Source organism: Euphorbia lathyris, chromosome 1 (assembly GCF_963576675.1).
Source record: "Euphorbia lathyris chromosome 1, ddEupLath1.1, whole genome shotgun sequence".
In the NCBI taxonomy this organism is placed as follows: Eukaryota; Viridiplantae; Streptophyta; class Magnoliopsida; order Malpighiales; family Euphorbiaceae; genus Euphorbia; species Euphorbia lathyris.
Genome location: NC_088910.1, coordinates 20766894 through 20786214, shown reverse-complemented (window position 1 = coordinate 20786214; position 19321 = coordinate 20766894). Strand labels below are relative to the sequence as shown.

Here is a 19321-nt window from a genome sequence, read left to right as displayed (position 1 = left end):
CCACAACAAATTAATCCGGGATTAGCCTAGGAAAGCTAAACCCCACAATATCTACAGAAAGCAAAGATAACAAGAAATTAGGAGGAGAAGAGAAAATAAAGACGCCCAAAACCCTCTCATGGCCCTCAGCAGCAAGCCGATCTATCACCCGATTCAGCTCCCTGAAAACATGGCAAAAGCCGATTTGCCACCCGATTCTGCTCCCTTTAATTTCAATATGCTCTTTGAAATTTACATGTTATTAATATAATAGTTTCTTTTATGGCTGAGCAAGTCAAAATGACCAATAACGCCCTTAAATTAAAAAATTCTAAGAATTAAATTTATTTGGAAATATTCAATTTTGTAAAATCAGAATTTTCGATTTTTTCTAATTTCTAATCAAATAACAACTAAATTACTCCGAATTAAGAATTAAGATGTATAGAATATCATTTTCATCAACTATTACCTATTATTGCATTGGTCATCTTGATCAATAGTAAAAATACCATTACGTAAAACGCAAAGTTTAAGATCAATAATCCAATTTTGAAATTTAGACACTAAAATAAAAGCAAAAAAAATTGAGAACCATATGTATAATTTACCTAAAAGATTCCAATACCATAATGTGAAATTATTTGACCTAATCCTTTAAAATATAGAATATATAAAAATATATACACTCAATATTTTAATTTATCTTAAATTGTTGTATTATGCTCACAAGTATTAATTACTCCATTCTCCATTAATCTTCCCCTACCTACCTTTATATAAATCAGCTCTCACACAGTCTCTCTCTCTCTCTCTCTCTCTAACGGCTACTCGGAGTTTAATTGTTCGATTTTGTGGGCATTGGATTCAGAAGGGTCATTGTTTCCATTATCGTGGGTTTCAGTGCTGCTTAATTTCACTATTCCCCCCTGAATATCCGTAGCACCATTTCCCACCTTCAAACGGAAAACGTTAAAAATACACTTTGATGGTGATAGTTTTAGTCCTTTTCATCTCTTTTTTCTCTCATTTACACCCTTTCCCCCTCTAATCATCAACGTTTTCCTCAGCTTTTTCCATCACTTTCCCCAGAAAAAACAAGAACCGCAACAATGAATGATACTATCTCCGACGTGTTTCATGAATCTGATCAATTTGTCGACAACTCTTTGGACGGAGACGATCTCTTTGCAATTTTCGAGAGCTTGGATAGGGTAACGGAGTTTCCTCCGATTACGCCGTCGAATGAAGCTGCTGCCGATGAAACGGCGAGGCTGGTGTCGCAGAAATCGACTTCTTCGAGTGTTCTGTTAGAGTCGGAGACGGAGTTTGAAATTTCACCCAAGAACAAGAGGCAAAAGACGGGAGGTTCTTGTTTGGAGGAAGCGGTGAACGGAGGAGATGGGCGGATGTCTCATATTACGGTGGAGCGTAACCGGAGAAAGCAAATGAATGAACATTTGTCGGTGTTGAGATCACTGATGCCTTGCTTCTATGTCAAAAGAGTACGTCATTTTTCACAGAATTTTTAAAAATGGAAACTTTGATTTTCCTTTAAAGTGTTCTTACTATTTATAGTAGTAAACATCAAAACATGGAACTATTTGTCCTCAATCAAACTTGTTGGTTCTTCTTAAAATTACCTAATTGGGAAAATTATTTTCAAACTTTGGTATATTTGTTCACCTTTTTAAGTAATATATATTCAACCGATTGTTTAGTTCTTGTATTTATAATACATAAGCTTCCTAAATATCTTTACTCTCATCTTGCCTTTTTCCTTTCAGATTAAGACATATAGGGTTAATTTCACAGTACATTATTTAGTTCTCATATTATAATACATATGCTCCCCAAATGTTTTTACTCCCATCTTGCCTTCTTCCTTCCCTCCTTAAGACATTTAGGGTTGATTTCATTCTAGGTTGAAGGGTATTTTAGGTATTAAATTTTTATTTGACTATTATTTAGTTTCATTAAAAAAAATTAATTAAAGTTTTAAGGGAATAAACCAAACAATTGATGTTGACAACGTTACAGGCCTTGTAATGTATTATTGTAAATATAAGAACTAAATTATGTATTACATAAAAATATGGGAACTAATCAAGTATTTACCCTAAGATAATCTCCATATTCAAGTACACATTGTAAATCTAAGGAAATTTCATATGCTAATGTATTAAAAATGATAATAAAAATAAAAATATGGTTTAGTTTTTGTTTTACTACAAACAGTAGATGTAGAGTGTTCGGATATAATTGAATAACATTTTTTGTTAATAGCTTTTTAGAATGAAAATCAGTTAACAACTATCAGCAATAATAAACGGCGAATATCGACTCGTTCAACCATATATTACCACTTGAATTACACATTTATTTAACACTTCTTATTTTTGAAATATATATTAATTGTGTGATAAACAAATATAGGGAGACCAAGCATCAATAATTGGAGGAGTAGTTGATTACATCAATGAATTGCAACAAATATTACAATCACTTGAAGCAAAGAAGCAAAGAAAAGTTTATAGTGAAGTTCTTAGCCCTAGAATTGTTTCAAGTCCAAGACCTTCCCCATTAAGCCCTAGAAAACCCCCATTAAGTCCTAGGCTTAACATACCAATTAGTCCTACAACTCCTCAACCTCAACCAACTAGTCCCTACAGACCCAGGCTCGGCTACCTCTCTCCGGCCACCCTACCCGACCCTTCTCCGACTTCTTCCTCTTCCTCCATCAATGACAATATCAATGAACTTGTCGCCAATTCGAAGTCCGCCTTCGCTGATGTGGAGGTTAAATTTTCCGGCCCGAATCTTCTTTTGAAAACAGTATCTCCTAAGATTCCTGGTCAAGCTGTGAAGATAGTATCTGCACTTGAAGATCTTGCTCTTGAGATTCTTAATGTCAACATTAATACTGTAGATGAGACCATGCTTAATTCCTTTACCATCAAGGTATGTTATTAATTATTCTTAATTAGTACTTTCAAATTCATCTGATTTGTTTCATGCATGGTTGAAAAATTGAAAGAGAAATTTAATTCAATTCATCATATAATTGCACTTCCAATTTCTGGAGGTTTGTGAATCTTTGTTCTCTGAATCAATTAAATTCTGAGAAACAAATTAATGAATCAGCTGGTGGTCCAAGCAGTACCTTTTCAGTTGTTACTGTTACAACTTACAATCCTTCAATGTTTCTTTTCATTTTTTATTTTCTGTCTAGTTGAAATTTACCTTCAAGAGCACTGAAATTGATGATATAGAATTTATGTTTCTTCCCAATATTTCAATAAACAATACCACTTTATGTTGACTTGAGCAGAAAGGGTTTCAAATTGTTTAAACTAGAAATCTCGAATTTGAATCTTTATAGATGCATCATACTTTAATTGGAAGAATAGTCACTTAAAGAGTGTCCCAGTAAAAACTTTTTAGGTCAATTTGTTCCTTAACACGTTATTATAGTCTTTTATATCAAGTATCGAAGTTTCAAATATATTGTGGATTCATGATAAGATAAACTTGTATTGTACACGATACAAACACAAAGTATCATAGAAATGTTGGAGTGCGATAGAGATCATGATAAATACTGTTGTTAGAATCAATTAATTCAACCTAATTACTAGAACAGTAGTTAGCCATTCTATTAAGTATAAAGTATAAAAATATTAGAAACAAGGAATAAATTTAGCTCTATAGCTCTATAGTTCTGGCGTAATCATGTACAAAACAGTGCAATCTTTAAATCAAGTATAGTGCAATTTGAAGCCTTATTAAATGACCAGAACGTTGAAGATTGAGAAGTTGTCAGAATATAAAGCCTTATTGAATGACCAGAATGCCGAAGATTGAGAAGTTATTGCACATAAAATAACTCAGTTTTGGTTAAAGATGTTTGAAGTTGCACTGTCTATCAATGTTATGTTTAGCATTGCACTGTTTTGTACGTGAAAACTAAATCCCCTCTCTCCCTCTCTCAATAATAGGGGTAAATTTTCTTGAATATAATTGCACCAACCATTTTATAATGCTTCTTGAATTTCTTTCCTGTTTTTTATTTTTCAGTTTAGTTATTTTATGTAATGTACTATTTCTCAGAGCCTTGTCTTTTGTTGAGTTATAAATTTTGTAGCTGCAGTGAAATTCGTTTTCATTGAACGCAGTGACTGAACCCTCTTCTGATTTTATTTATTTCTTGAACAGATTGGAGTTGAATGTCAACTTAGTGCAGAAGAACTGGCACAACAAATACAACAAACATTCTGCTGCTGATGATTAATTAGTATTTCAATTACCATAGTAACACAAAAAACCCGTTCTCTTAATTTGGTTTAGATATGCATTTAGTAATAAATTAAGGAATCATATATATATAGGAAAAAGGCATTAACTTGCATTATTCCTATTAACAAATGTAATTTGTAGACCAGTTTCATAACCTGTATTAATTAAGTTATTAGATTTAGCTAATTAAGGCCACCCTTAATTTGTTATTGAGCTTTTTCAATTTCTCAAACCTTTTTTCATGTAGGAATTCAATTTCAGTTTCTTAACAACTTTTCATTAGTTTAACATTCTTCAGCTTCGAAATGGCAACACTTGCAAGCATAATTCGTCCTCCCAATGCTTAAAAAACATCATGTGGCGGTTTGGAAAGGCCCCTGCTTTCAAGATCTACAAGTTATAGAAAGTTTGTGACATTGAAGTTCAGTAAAATTGTGAACAAAGTAATATTCTCATCAAAACTGTTAAAATGATATTATGCTGGAAGTTAAATCAATGGTGTTTGAGAGAGGGGATTGATTTTCCAAAAAGAATAGGGGGCTAATTGACTATTTTGGAAAAATAGGGAGTTAATTGGTTTTGGATGCACAGATTAGAGGCTAAATTGAGCTTTATGCCATAAGAAAAAGTATGTGTAGGACTAGTACTCTATGGGAGAAGGCAGTGTGTTGAAAAAGAGTTTTTTATTTTAAAAAAATATACAAAATCCTAACAGTTCTTTGATGACAATTGGAATTTTGAGGCCTTAGCCGGGGCTTTAGGAGACTCCCTTTGCAGCGGGCACTAATCCATACAAACAAATGCATGATTTGATAAGGTTAATGATGCAGATCCGTGACGATAGTGATGTTAAATCAACTCAGAATATTTCTTCACTAGCTACACACTCAAATAGGTTTTCATAGGTTTGAAAACCTTGCTTCCAAAGAAAATTATACATATGGTTGACATACCACCACGGGTATGCCATCACCAATAATATCAACACATATCAAGTAAATTTTTAACCCAGCTATTAACTATAACCCATCCCTTCCCTGCCATTTTCTTTACATTTTCCCCAACTCTTTCTGACGTCGGTTCTCCTCCACTGCCTGCAACCTTGCTGATGCACCGTTCATTCTCTTCCACCTACCATCACCATTGCTCCGTTCGTTCCTCTGCCGGCCACCATCTGTAACATCCGTAATTTTAGAATGGTCTTATATAAAATAAAAGAAAATTATAGTATATTATAATAATCATATTAAAAACAATAAAACTGCTTTTAAGATTATATTGTTACTATTATTCTTAATAACATAATTTATATATATATATTATTATTATTATATTAGGTTTTTGTATTTTTTTATTTTTATTATAGAAAAGTAAAATAATATTAGGTTTGGATTTACGGGAGGAGAGGAGGTTAGCAGTTTGGTTTCTCTTTTTCTTTTCCGCCGACTATGTTCTTCTGCTCCAAAATTTTCTATTTTCTTCCATTCTATTTTAATTCATAACTTCATTTTCCGGCTATCTTTGTAAACGAAAATTATACCATTAAATTCCTTGTTTCGTGAGGAACATTTTGAGACTACTATTGATATTTTTCTGATCGAAAAATATGGTGGCCGGAGCGGGTATTTTGTACCGTGAAAGTATTAGATCCTGACCTTTTAGGCGATTTTAATAGTGAATGGAGTGCAATTTTGGACTTCCCTGTTCGTTAGCTATCTCGTGATAGTCTCGGCTCGCGATTCCGACATCTCCGGTGAACTTCCGGCGACTGACCACTGCGCTCCGGCGAAACTCCGGGGAGCCAGTAATGAGTCAGTTAGAACCCGAACAAATTAATTAGCATTTTGGGACGAGAGGTAAACTTAATTGCTTATGTTTATATATATGTCTATATATATATATATATATATATATATATATATATATATATATATATATATATATATATATTTGGATGAGTGTCTATTGATATTTTGTCATAGAATAATTAAATGTATGTTGAACGAGTATTGAGTATTTGGTTATCATTTAATTGGTACTTGATTTATATATATGGTGATTTGAGATGTGAAGTTTCAAATGTTCTCTGTATGGTTGAATTTATTGAGGTATTAGCTGTGAAATTATACCATGATAGAATTGCAATGTATATGAGTTCAAAAGTTTATAAATTACGAAATTGTATTGGAGTATGTTTGAGTTAGAACAAAACATAAATAGCTAGCTTCGGTGAGTATATTCAATGGTCTGGAGGTTTGTTGATACTGTGATCACAGGCACCTGGGTAGGGTGTTATTCAATGGTCCTGAAACTGGGGGCGATAGCAGTACCGTATTATTTAAAAAAAAGGAAGAAAAAGAAATCATTACGAGGTTAAAAAGGTACTATTGTTAACCATGAGACCATTGAGTATATTTCACTTAGGTTTAGCTGGGCCCTTAAAAATAAAGATAATAAAATTATAATTTTATTGTTTGAAGTAAACCGAGTCATGTACAAGATGATATGTTTATATTTTTATTTCTGATTGATTGATTGTTTAATTATTGGAGTAATTAAATGTAAAATGCATGAAATTGAATGTATATATGTGTATATATATTCATATATATAAATATAGGTAATTATGTTTATTGAGTAGACAGCTCACCCCTTGCCACGTTGAAATTTTCAGGCTAGGTTCAGAGGTTCTTCTATTTGCTAGATTTTCAGGTTTACACTGCATTCAGGCTGGCCAGCACAAGCGTCTCATTCTCATTAAAAAATTTATGGACATTTATTAGGATTTAATGTATTGTTGAAGTGGATTACTTTGTTTAGATTAAGTGAATTTTTATTTATCGATTACATTGTTTTATTGGTTATTGAACCGTTTGAATATTGATTTTTGAAAGACAATAATAAATAAGGAGGCTTTATTTGATTATGTTGTTGTTTGCATGCAATTATGATAATTCCTTGGATTTCTGTGTGTTTTCAATGTGACCCGGGACGGGTTACACCATCTCTTATCCGTTGCTTAGACACTTTTTTTTTTTAATTTCTAAATGAAATCAATCTCATGTATCCAGAATCTGAATATCAACTATATTGTTATAAGTCAAAATTTTAATGGATAAATTGGCCAGCAGTACAATGAACCAGTTAATGTGTCAGTCTCCTGGTTTTTACATATTAGAGAAATATGGAGTTGTACCAATTTTGATGGTTTCTGTTTCCAAATCTTGAACACTTTGGTGCTTAATTGATAAACCTTCCAATGAAGCATGGAAATTAAATTAAAATAAGATATTCGTAACTTTCCATTGATTGAGAAAATTGTAACAATTTTGAAGATTTATATTTCTAGGTGTACATGATATTGATTTGATTGTAAAGAGAAAAGAAAAGGGTATCTAAGAAACGGAGCAGTAGTGGTGGCCGTAGGAGTAACCGGAAACAAATGGATCGATTATAGTGGCCATTGGAGGAGAATGAATGGAGCAGCAGCCAGGTTGTCGGGGTTTATGCCCACTGTGAAAACTCAGGACAAAAACGGATCGTTTAGTATTCTATTGAGATAGGGACAAGGATAAAGATTGAGATAGAAATAAGCATAAGCGGTTGAGACAAGGATAAAAATATGATAGTCGAGAATTATTATTCAATGTTTGATATGTGGAATAGAGATAGAGATAAAATAATACATTTTACTATTTTAATCTTATTTAAATTACATAACATTAATTTGAGGGATAAGATTGACTTTTCCATCCTATTAAAATCGCATGAGCTTATCTCACCTCCTTATACCACCATCAGGCTTATCCCTTATCTGTCTCACTCTTCTATCTCCCAAACAAATATGAGATAACTTATATTATCCCACCTCTTATATCCCTTCTAACAAACACCTCGAAAAAATTAGAAAAAACCACCGTGTAAAATGTAAGGGAAGGGACTGCGTTTTCTTAGGAGAAGAAAATGCAAGAGGGTTAAATAAATTAGCAGCATAATTTAAAAAAAAAAAGTTACTTCTTAATTTTACTAAACTAATAATGAGATAAATTTTCTTAATTGACACCTGATTTGTTGTAATTTCGGTATGACATGCCACATCAAATTCACATATGGCATGTAAGGTATATGATATAATTTCTCAGTTTTTTTTGTCCTAAATCTTATTTAGATAAAAAAATTTAATAGGTTGGTCTTGATTTCACTATCACATCGGACATTAAAAATATACAATAAACTATTTTAGTTTATTGATAAATTTGTTTAGAAAGTCCAATTTAATAGTAGAATAACTACAAATTAATCTATTCAAATTTTTTTATGAACGAAAATTTTAATTTAAAAATATTAGAAGTAAAATTTAATAATTTATGAGTTATAAGTAAATTTTATAATATATATATATATATAAGGGATCTTGTGAGAACTCTCTTCTTAGGTGAGAACACTCAAAACTACGCCGTTTTGAGTATAAAAAAAACAGAATGCTGCTAATGAGATTCAAACTCTAGCCATTTTACATATATTACATGTTGCTTACCACTAAGACAATTGTTTTTCTTATGTATTTTGTCGCGCGCTGCTTAATATACCACTGTCTTTGTAGCTTCTATTGTTTTTTTTTTTTTGGTAGAAAAGGAAAAGAAAAACGAATAACAACAAACTACCCAGGAATTAGCCTAGGGAAGTAGCTTCTATTGTTTAATATTTGACGCATGCACTTATTAATATCGATTAAATGTGCATAATAATGAATTATTAATAGAAAAAAATCCAAGAACATGCTCCAATTTCTTATTTATTTAACTCCTTTATATTTTTGTAATTTATGTTTTAAAACGTTAATGACGATGTTCTAAATATTGTTACATATGTTCTAAACTTTGTAATTTGTGTTCTAAAAATTAAATATTGTTACAAGGATGTCGTTTGTCGTCCTCTCCAGATTCTCTTGTCAGTCGTGTTTTCAAAGCCAAATATTATCTGGAAGGGGATTTTTTGTCGGCTAGGTTGGGTTCCTCACCTAGCTATATTTGGAGGAGCATTTGGAGTTCTCAACTAGTTATTAGTCGTGGGTATCGTTGGAAGATTGGCAACGGAAATTCTATCAGTGCTTGGAAGGACCCCTGGATCCGAGATGAAGAGATTCGATGTATAGCATCACCGGTAATTCCTGGACTCGAAGACATCAAGGTCAGCGACCTGTTCATCCCAAATTCGCTGGATTGGGATGTTGAAATGCTGCTGGAACTTTTCGCACAAAATGAGGTGGATGCTATATGTGAAACGCCAATAAACTGGTTAGGGGCGGAGGATCGTAGAATCTGGGATTACTCAGCCAAGGGGATTTACACAGTCAAGAGTGCATATCGGTTGGCTACTGAACAGATTGAAGATAATTCATACTTGAAAGTTGCAGGGGACTGGCAGTGTATATGGAAGGCGGAGGTCCCGTTCAAGGTAAAGTATTTTTGCTGGAGGTTGGCCAGGGATTGCCTACCAATGCGTGTGAAATTACGCGGACGTGGAATTGACGTTGTCGGGAGCTGTGAGATATGTGCGAGGGATGTCGAAGACCTCTGGCATCTGTTCATCCTATGCCCGTGGGTTCAAGAGGTGTGGAGAAAGGCTGGTTTATTGATGAGAATCCTTAAGTTCTCCACAACTGCAACAAATTTTGCAGACTTTTTCTTCAAACTGGCTTCAACTGATATGTGCGGAATAACGATGGTGATTATGTGGTCTTGGTGGAGAGCACACAACTCTGCTGTGTGGCGTAATGTTGAACCGTCTGCTGAGGGAATGGTGTTTGAAGATAATTGTTGCTTGAATGATTGGCGATATGTTCACTGTAACCAAAGGCCGTTGAGAGCGAACAAGACTGCTCCTTCGAACTGTGCTTCGCTGTGGCATCGACCTCCTTCGAAAACTCTGTCATGTTGCACAGATGTGGCGCTGTTTGCTGGGCAAGGGATTACGGGGCTTAGTGCGGTACTGAGAAATGAAGCGGGCCAGTTCATTGCGGGCAGAACAACGGAGGTGATTGGAGTAATGGAAGTCAAGGAAGGGGAAGCCCTTGCAATTCTGCAGGCGTTAAGGCGGGCGGCTGAGCGCGGGCTCTCAAAAGTGGTGTTTAAAACTGATTCTCAATTGGTATGTGTGGGGATTGAAGGGAGAGAGGATGATTATTCTGAATTTGGGGACATAATTGATCGCTGCAAACTCATTCTTAGTAATAATAACGGTTTTTCGGTCCGTTATCTGAAAAGACAAGCAAATGGATTGGCTCATGCTCTTACTAGGTCGGTTCAACCAAATGCTGGTCTTAGTTGTTTTGATGTTTTTCCGAGCTTTCTGTCTTATTCTTTATTAAATTTCTGTAATTACATGATTCATTAATAAAGGCTTGATTTGTTTCAAAAAAAAAATTAAGTATAATGTTTTAAAAAAATCAGTAAATGTATGTACCATTTTTGCATTTGTTCTATAATATAATTTAGGGAAAAGTACAAAAATAAACCTTGTGATTACACCCGTTTTCGATCGGCACCCTTGTGGTTTACAACTTTACAAACTGATACCTTGAGGTTCATTCCATTAGCAAATATAGGCCAAACTGACTAACAGTGTTAAAAGTCAAAAGGAAAATAGTTAATTTGGTCCTTATATTTATTTATTTTATAAATTAACATTTCTTATTATCTAATTATCACAAAAAAAAAACCCAAAATAAAAAATAAAATTTAATTATACCATCTTCTCCCTCTCTCCTTAATTTCTTATTTTTCTTCTATTTTTTCTCTCCTCTTTTTTTCTCTCTTCTCTTTTTTAATTTCTTTTTAAAATCAATTGAATTAATGAGTAGACATTAAAATCAACCCAATATTCAAAATGGGTAAAAAATTTATAATAAACAAATTAATTTGCAGACTTGAAGACATACTGTTTGATGATGAAGTGGCCAAAAAAGAAGGTTTGACATGGTCAATTCATAGGCCTACTGCGATCTTCGGGTTTTCGCCTTGTTCATTGATGAATTTAGTGGGTACTTTATGTGTGTATGCAGCAATTTGTAAGCAATAGAAGCTTCCATTGATCTTTCCAGGCAATCGTGCTTCCTGGGAAGTGTACTGGTTTGCATCTGATGCGGATTTGATCGCGGAACAGCAGATATGTGCAGCAGTAGATCCTAATGCGAAGAATGAAGCATTCAATTGCAGTAATGGAGATGTTTTCGAAGCGGAAACATTTGTGGAAAGTGTTAGCAGATGAGTTTAAAATTGAGAATTATGGGTTTGGGGAAGATGATAAGAGATTAAGTTTAGATGAAATGATGAAGAAAATTATGCTTCAAACAATCACAGCAAATTAATCAACTCATTATAATTATTTTAGTTTTGTACTTCACATGGAAGAGGTGAAAGTGGCAGTGGTGATTAATTTGTTTATTATTACTTTTCTTACCCATTTTGAATATTGGATTGATTGTAATGTTAGAAAGAAATTAAGAAAGACGAGAGAGAAGAGAGAAAAAGAGGAGAGGGAGAGGAGAGAGAAATGAGAAGAAAAATAAGAAATTAAGGAGAGATTGAGAAGAAGGTATAATTGAATTTTATTTTTTATTCTGGGGTATTTTTGGTGATAATTATATAATAACAAATGTTAATTTATAAAATAAACAAATATCAGGACCAAATTAACTCTTTTTCATTTGACTTTTAACACCGTTAGTCAATTTGACATATGTTTGCTAAAGGAATGAACCTCAGTTTGTAAAGTTTTAAACCACAAGGGTGCTGATCGAAAACAGATGTAACCACAAGATTTATTTTTGTACTTTTCCCTATAATTTATAACTCATATTCTAAATAACATAACGTATGTTCTAAAAAAACATAACGTATGTTCTAAAGTTTATAGTTTGTGTTCCAAAAATTAAGTATAATATTCTAAAAAAAATCAGTAGATATCTGGATCGTTTTTGCATTTGTTCTATAATATAATTTATAAGTCACGTCCGAAAAAACATAACGCATGTTCTAAAAAACATAACGTATGTTGTAAAAAATATGTCGTACGTTCTAAACTTTATAGTTCGTGTTTTAAAAGTTAAAATATACGTTCTAACGTATATTTTAAAAAATATATTTTCTTATATAAATAAAATATTAATATGAAATTTTATTAAAATATATAATATATTTTTATTTAAAAAATATAGTATTAGATTTTTTTTAGTATCGGAAGCACTTAATAATATATAAATAAAAAAATTGTATAATGAACAAATAAAAACAAGTGTCTCAGCGGTAATACATACGCGCTTGTGCTCCTCTCTTTAGATCACAAGTTCGAATCCCTCTTCCTCCCTCATTTTCTCATTTAATTGTTGATTAGCCTGGCTTTACATACTTTTCGGGTAAATTATATCCATAGCCACTAAATTTTATTCATTTTAACATTATAGCCACTGAACTTCAATTATTAACGCTATGTTCGCTGAACTTTACACTTTTTAATATCAGTGGCTCTCACTTTAGCTAACTCCTCAAAATAATCATTAACAACCTTAAAATAAAAATATTCAAGAATTAAAGTTGTTCAGAACGATATTTACCATAAAACCACATTTTTTATTTTCCAAAATCACATTGTTTTGAGCTTTCTCTCTCTAAAATTTTACTTTCTCTCTCCTAACCAAACAACACCTAAATGACTCAAGAATCAAAGTTACTTTTTTTAAAGAAAAATTAAAGTTACTTCGAATATCATTAAATCTTTGAATTTTTTATTTTGAGACCGTCAACGATCGTTTTGAGGTATTGAGTGGCCACCGGTGTTAAAAGATGTAAAGTTTGGTGGCTATACCGTTAAAAATTGAAGTTCAGTGGCCACAATGTTAAAATTGTAAATTAAGTTACAATGGGTGTAATTTACCCAATACTTTTCAATACCCATCTGTCATCATCAATTTTCAGTCTGTATGTGCTTTTAATTTAGAATGTTGGACCTTTAGATGAGTTCAATCTGTTGAATGACTAAATCTAAGAAGGATATGAACGTAATTAAATATACAATTTTTTAGATAACTAATTCTTTTACAACTAATATATTTGGAGGATATAATTTAGGAAAAATATAAAAATAAACCTTGTGGTTACGTCTGTTTTCGAACAACACACATGCGGTTTAAAAGTTTGCAAAATGGTACTTTCAGGTTCATTCCGTTAGCAAACACATACCAAATTGACTAATGCTATTAAAAGTCAAAGGGAAAAGAGTTAATTTAGTCATTATATTTATTTATTTTATAAATTAAACCCTCCTATTATTTAATTATCACAAAAAAACCTCAAAATAAAAAATAAAAATCAATTACACCATCTTCTCCATCTCTCTTTAATTTTTTTTTTCTTTCTCTCTCCTCTCTTTTAATTTCTCCCTAAAATCATTGTTAGTATTTAAGGACTTTAAGATGTTGTAATTAACCTGTTTTAAAATGTTTTCAATTAACCTGCTTTGAGATGTCTGTAAAATGTCAATTATTGTAATCAGTTTTTTCCTTGGGCTACTGATTCTGCTTCCAAATTCGGGATTCCAAGGGTTGTTTTCCATGGAAATGGTCTCTTGGCTATGTGTGCTCGGTTTTCCGTTGAGCATAACATTTATTGGAAGCGTCCCAATGTTAGCTCCGATCCGACGCCGTTTATCATCCCTGATCTCCCTAATGAAATAACGATAACCAGGAAGCAATTATCGGCTTATCCTTATCCAAGCGAGACAGTGAAACTGTTTGATGGAGAGAGAAAAGAAGAGATGACGAGTTTCAGAGTAATCGTCAATAGTTTCTACGAGCTTGAACCTGCTTATATTGATCTTTACAACAACATTTTAGGAATGAGAGCTTGGATTATCGGTCCGGTTTCACTCTGCAACAGAGATGTTGAAGAGAAATCGAGGCGAGGAATCGAAGCATCAAAGCACGAATATGAATGCCTGAAATGGCTCAACTCGAAGAAACCGAATTATGTTGTTTACATATCCTTTGGTAGCATAACTGAGCTCAGTGCAGCTCAGCTGAACGAGATTGCAATCGGACTCGAATCGTTCGGGAAGGACTTTATCTGGTCTGTGATAAGGCGAACAAGAGACGATGACAATGGTCACTTGGCCTATTGGTGATGAGCAATTTTATTATGAGAGATTGTTGACTCAAGTTCTAAAGATTGGTCTATCGGTTGGTGTTGAAGAATGGACACAAATTGGAAGAGCTAATATCAAGAGTGAAACATTGAAGAATGTTGTGAATATGATTATGGAAGGCGAAGAAGCTGAAGAGAAGAGGAAGAAAGCGAAAGATCTTGGTGAAATGGCTAAGAATGCTTGCGAATTAATTACAATATCTTAAAGTCCTTAAATACTAACAATGATTTTAGAGAGAAATTAACAAAAAGGAGAGAGAGGAGAGAGAAAGAAGAAAAAAATAAAAAATTAAAGAGAGATGGAGAAGATGGTGTAATTGATTTTTATTTTTTATTTTTGGGTTTATTTATGATAATTAGATAATAAGGGGGTTTAATTTATAAAATAAATAACTATAAGGATCAAATTAACTCTTTTCCCTTTGACTTTTAATACTGTTAGTCAATTTGGTATGCGTTTGCTAACGGAATGAACCTCAAGGATCAATTCTGCAAACTTTTAAACCACATGGGTGTTGTTCGAAAACAGGTATAATCATAAGGTTTATTTTTGTACTTTTCCCTATAATTTATTGTTTTGATTTTTTTCTTCTTATGAATTAGATGCTATAAATATTCTTGATGATTTGTTTCTGTTGCCATTAGACATTTTCATATTATTTTGATAAATTTTCAATCCATTTTAATAAATATAAAATTGTTCAATGTTAATTGATGCGCGTTTTACATATACGTGCATGTGAACGCAAGTGTACCTTAGTCGTGTATCAAGTAATAAAGTGAAAGTAGAGTATCGTTCCCACGAGGATGGTGATTATAAGTACTAATCTCTTTGCTTACTATCTATTATTTAAACAATCAAAATGTAGAGTTTGTTAGACAACCAAGCTAAGAGTTAAGCAAGAAATGAAATGAAAATTATACAAATTAGGTGAGAGATTACTTATATTGAAAGAAACTAAGTCTTCTAGCTTCACTTAACCTCTTTGCTTGGTAATAACACTTAACCCCTTTTAAGTTGTTTTATCCTTTTTAAGATGACGATTTTTCTTATTAACTAATAAATTCTCGAGATTGGCTCTAAACTCTCGATTAATTACTTTCCCTTGGTCCGGCTCAAGTAATTAATCTAGAGAAACATTAAGTTTTATTAATATAAACCTTTTTAACCTAATTTACCTTGGTCCGGCTAAAGTGATTACTTAAGATTCAAGAAAAACCGCTCGAGTAATTAGTTCTAAACTTTCGATTAATTACTTTCCTTTGGTCCGGCTCAAGTAATTAATCCAAAGAAGCATTAAGTTTTCTTAGTTCCAAACCTTCGATTTATTACTTTCCCTAGGTCCGACTCAAGTAATAAATCTAAGATTTGTAATAAGATTCATGAAAAAACCTTGGAAAACTAATAAGCCACACTAAATGGTCACTAGGCCCAACTTATGAATTTCGATTAATCAATTTAAACACGGTAAATATAAACGATTAATTATATTCAAGTAGAGAGTTGACCCATCTCCTACAAGCATTAAGAATCATAAGTAAGTTCTTAAAAAGGATAAAGATAACTTAAATAGGTTAAACATAATTACCACATAATTAAGGTTAAGATCCACTTTTAGTCTTAGTTAAGGGAGTTTTAGCCCATGATTAGATTAAAACACACATTAGAAAGAAAGATAATGGAGTTCATAATAATAAAAGAGATTAAAGTTTAGAAGAAACCGTAATGACGATTGCCGAACGAACTTCTTCGGTAACTTTAAACTTACTTTTATTGGATGAACTCTTGCACAAACAACAACTTGGGCACAATAACAACACTTACAAAAGAAAATACAAATGATTCTTGAAGAGAAGAATCAACAAACTAACATAGAGGGGGGAAGAATTAAGCCTAAGCTTGGTGTGTCTTTAAATGACATCCAAGGTCTATTTTTATAGTAAAATGGCACACATAATTCCAAAGACCAAGTCTCCTTATGGCCTCCCACTCCATAATCTTCTGAATTTAGCCTTTAAGAGAGGGTGGTGGAAGACTTTGATAATTTAGGAGTTGAAATGTGTAAAGGTGGGAAATGAATCATTGGCTCCAACATGTTCATCAACTTTGGATAATTTTCTGGGCCTGATACACTTATAATTTGGAGATGATTATTATTAATCACGTGTTCATATTTCTCTTAGCATTCCAACGCATTTTGAATCGCCTCAATCCGAGTCCGTATGAGGGAGATACGTTGAAAATACGAAAATGTGTCAAATCTGTTCTAGTGTGAACAATTGGACTTTTATCTTACAGCATCCATCTGCGATGAGGTGCACGCTGGTGTCACTAAAACTCCTTTTTTCTGGTCTCTTTTACTCTCGAGTTGTCGCCTTAAGCTCCGACTTGGTTATTTGTGCTGAAAACCTTGCGAAAGTGTCTAAAAAGCATACAAAGTGGCTTAGATGCATAAAATGAAGAAAATATACAAAAACCATTATTAAAATTTATTAAAATGGTACAAAATAACTAGTAATTAAATACTAAAAATGCTATTAATTACGATGATAACAACACCCCCAAACTTAAGCTTTGCTTATCCTCAAGCAAAGAAAAGCTGAAAATAAAATTTATATCGTTGAATAAGTTAACGTAAAGATATAAATTATTTTAATTGAAATGAACGAAAATTTTATATTCAAATCTCGGACTATTTCTTTGGATAAAATGATTTGTTTTTACACTCTTATTTTGTAAACGAACATTTTTCATTGTGTTGAATAAATTTGAACCAATTTAAACACCTCGCATGGAAGTCACTCTTACGCTCAAGTGTTTAGGGCATTAAATTTTCACTCAAATCCGATAAAAATACTAACTATTAAAAATTTGCATGGTCATTCAAATCTTTATCAAACGTGACCGACTATAAACACGATCAAAAGGTGTTTAACGGGTTGTAACGTTGGTTGAAGGTAAAGGTATGGAGAATAGGAGATTTTGTGGGTAAATAAATTCACGGGTAATTATTTGATAGATTCACAAAAGAGATTTTGTCTTTTGATCAGAATTTTTGTAACGGAAATCTCTCTTTTATTTTATTATTTTATTTTACTTTCTTTTTTTTTCCTTTTTTTTTGACTTTATATATATATAAATATCAATATAATTTTATTTATATGTATATATATAGAAAGTATGAAATATACGAAAATAAAGAGATATAACCGCTATATATCGGTATAAGTATTTGTCTGAATTTTGTATCCACTGTGAATCATCATCTCAAGCATATTGGTCATTAAGGGAATGCGGTTTGTAACATAGTGAAATGAATGGAATGTCTAGGCTCGAAGGGGTGAACGACGGAGAATGTGTTTAAGGTGGGCTACTATTTCGAGTTTGAAATGTGGGGGTAAAACAAGGAAGACCTTAATCATATCGTGTTTTGAGCTAGACGCGTGAGGTTTTGACCGGTATTTGATGCAAATTCTCAAGTTTCGTGTAATTATGGAACACTCGTGAGAAAAAAAAAATGAAGGATTAGTGAATGCTTTTTAAATTAGGCTCAAAAATTCACTTTGAAAATGTTAATGTGTGCCAATTAACTCAATTTTATTCCTCAAAATGTAAATGTCGATTTGTTAAATACTGAGTGTAATAAAAAAAATTTATGTATTTAAAATAGTCCAAAATTCGTTTATAAAAATTATGATTTTCAAATAAAATTTCATCCTATCAAAATTTAACATTTATTCTAGACAAAATTTTGTTTGATAAAAGCAAAACTTTAGAGTGGGGCTTTTATTCAAAATTATTTAACAAAAATATTTATTTAAAGGCTAAATAAAGATAGTAAAAAAAATAAATGTAGTAAAAATAAAGTGAAAATAACACAAAAGTAAAAATAAAGTGCAAAATTAAAATTAAACGTACGTCACACGACTGAAACAAAAGTACGAAAATAACAATGACTGAAAACCTCACATAATTAAGGTTAAGATCCGCTTTTAGCCTTAGTTAAGGGAGTTTTAGCCCATGATTAGATTAAAGCACACCTTAGAAAGATAGATAATGGAGTTCATAGTAATAAAAGAGATTAAGGTTTTGAAGAAACCATAATGACGATTGTCGAACGAACTTCTTCGGTAACTTTAAACTTACTTTTATTGGATGAACTCTTGCACAAACAACAACTTGAGCACAATAACAACACTTACAAAAGAAAATACAAATGATTCTTGAAGAGAAGAATCAACAAACTAACATAGAGGGGGGAAGAATTAAGCCTAAGCTTGGTGTGTCTTCAAATGGCACCCAATGTCTACTTTTATAGTAAAATGGCACACATAATTCTAAAGACCAAGTCTCCTTATGGCTTTCCACTCCCTAATCTTCTGAATTCAGCCTTTAAGAGAGGGTGGTGGAAGACTTTGACAATTTAGGAGTTGAAATGTGTAAAGGTGGGATGGGCTCCAACATGTTCATCAAATTTGGATAATTTTCTGGGCATGATACACTTCGAATTTGGAGATGATTATTATTAGTCACTTGTTCATCTTTCTCTCATCTTTCCAACGCATTTTGAATCGCCTCAATCCGAGTTTGTATGAGGGAGATACGTTGAAAATATGAAAATGTATCAAATCTGTCCTAGTGTGAACAATTTGACTTTTATCTTACAGCACCCATCCGCAACGAGGTGCACGCTGGTGTCACTAAAACTCCTTTTTCTGGTCTCTTTTACTCCCGAGTTGTTGCCTTAAGCCCCGACTTGGTTATTTATGCTGAAAACCTTGCAAAAGTGCCTAAAAACCACACAAAGTTGCTTAGATGAATAAAATGAAGAAAATATACAAAAATC

At 32.5% G+C, this 19321-nt stretch overlaps 1 protein-coding gene across 1 annotated transcript; it reads left to right on the top strand.

Moving 5' to 3' along the window:
* The first annotated feature begins 845 nt into the window (after positions 1-845).
* LOC136221204 (transcription factor SPEECHLESS) lies at positions 846-4455 on the top strand. Its single transcript, XM_066008881.1, has 3 exons — positions 846-1484; positions 2416-2940; positions 4195-4455. Exons 1-3 carry the CDS (start codon positions 1092-1094, stop codon positions 4261-4263), a joined length of 987 nt encoding a protein of 328 aa, XP_065864953.1. The 5' UTR covers positions 846-1091; the 3' UTR covers positions 4264-4455.
* The last annotated feature ends 14866 nt before the right edge of the window (positions 4456-19321 follow it).

What these genes read in the sequence shown, in the direction of transcription:
- LOC136221204 (XM_066008881.1), top strand. Translation starts at nt 1,092, where the DNA reads ATGAATGATACTATCTCCGACGTGTTTCATGAATCTGATCAATTTGTC. An exon ending in CTTGCTTCTATGTCAAAAGA is followed by an intron (nt 1,485 to 2,415) that starts GTACGTCATTTT and finishes AAACAAATATAG; the next exon opens with GGAGACCAAGCATCAATAAT. An exon ending in TTAATTCCTTTACCATCAAG is followed by an intron (nt 2,941 to 4,194) that starts GTATGTTATTAA and finishes TTTCTTGAACAG; the next exon opens with ATTGGAGTTGAATGTCAACT.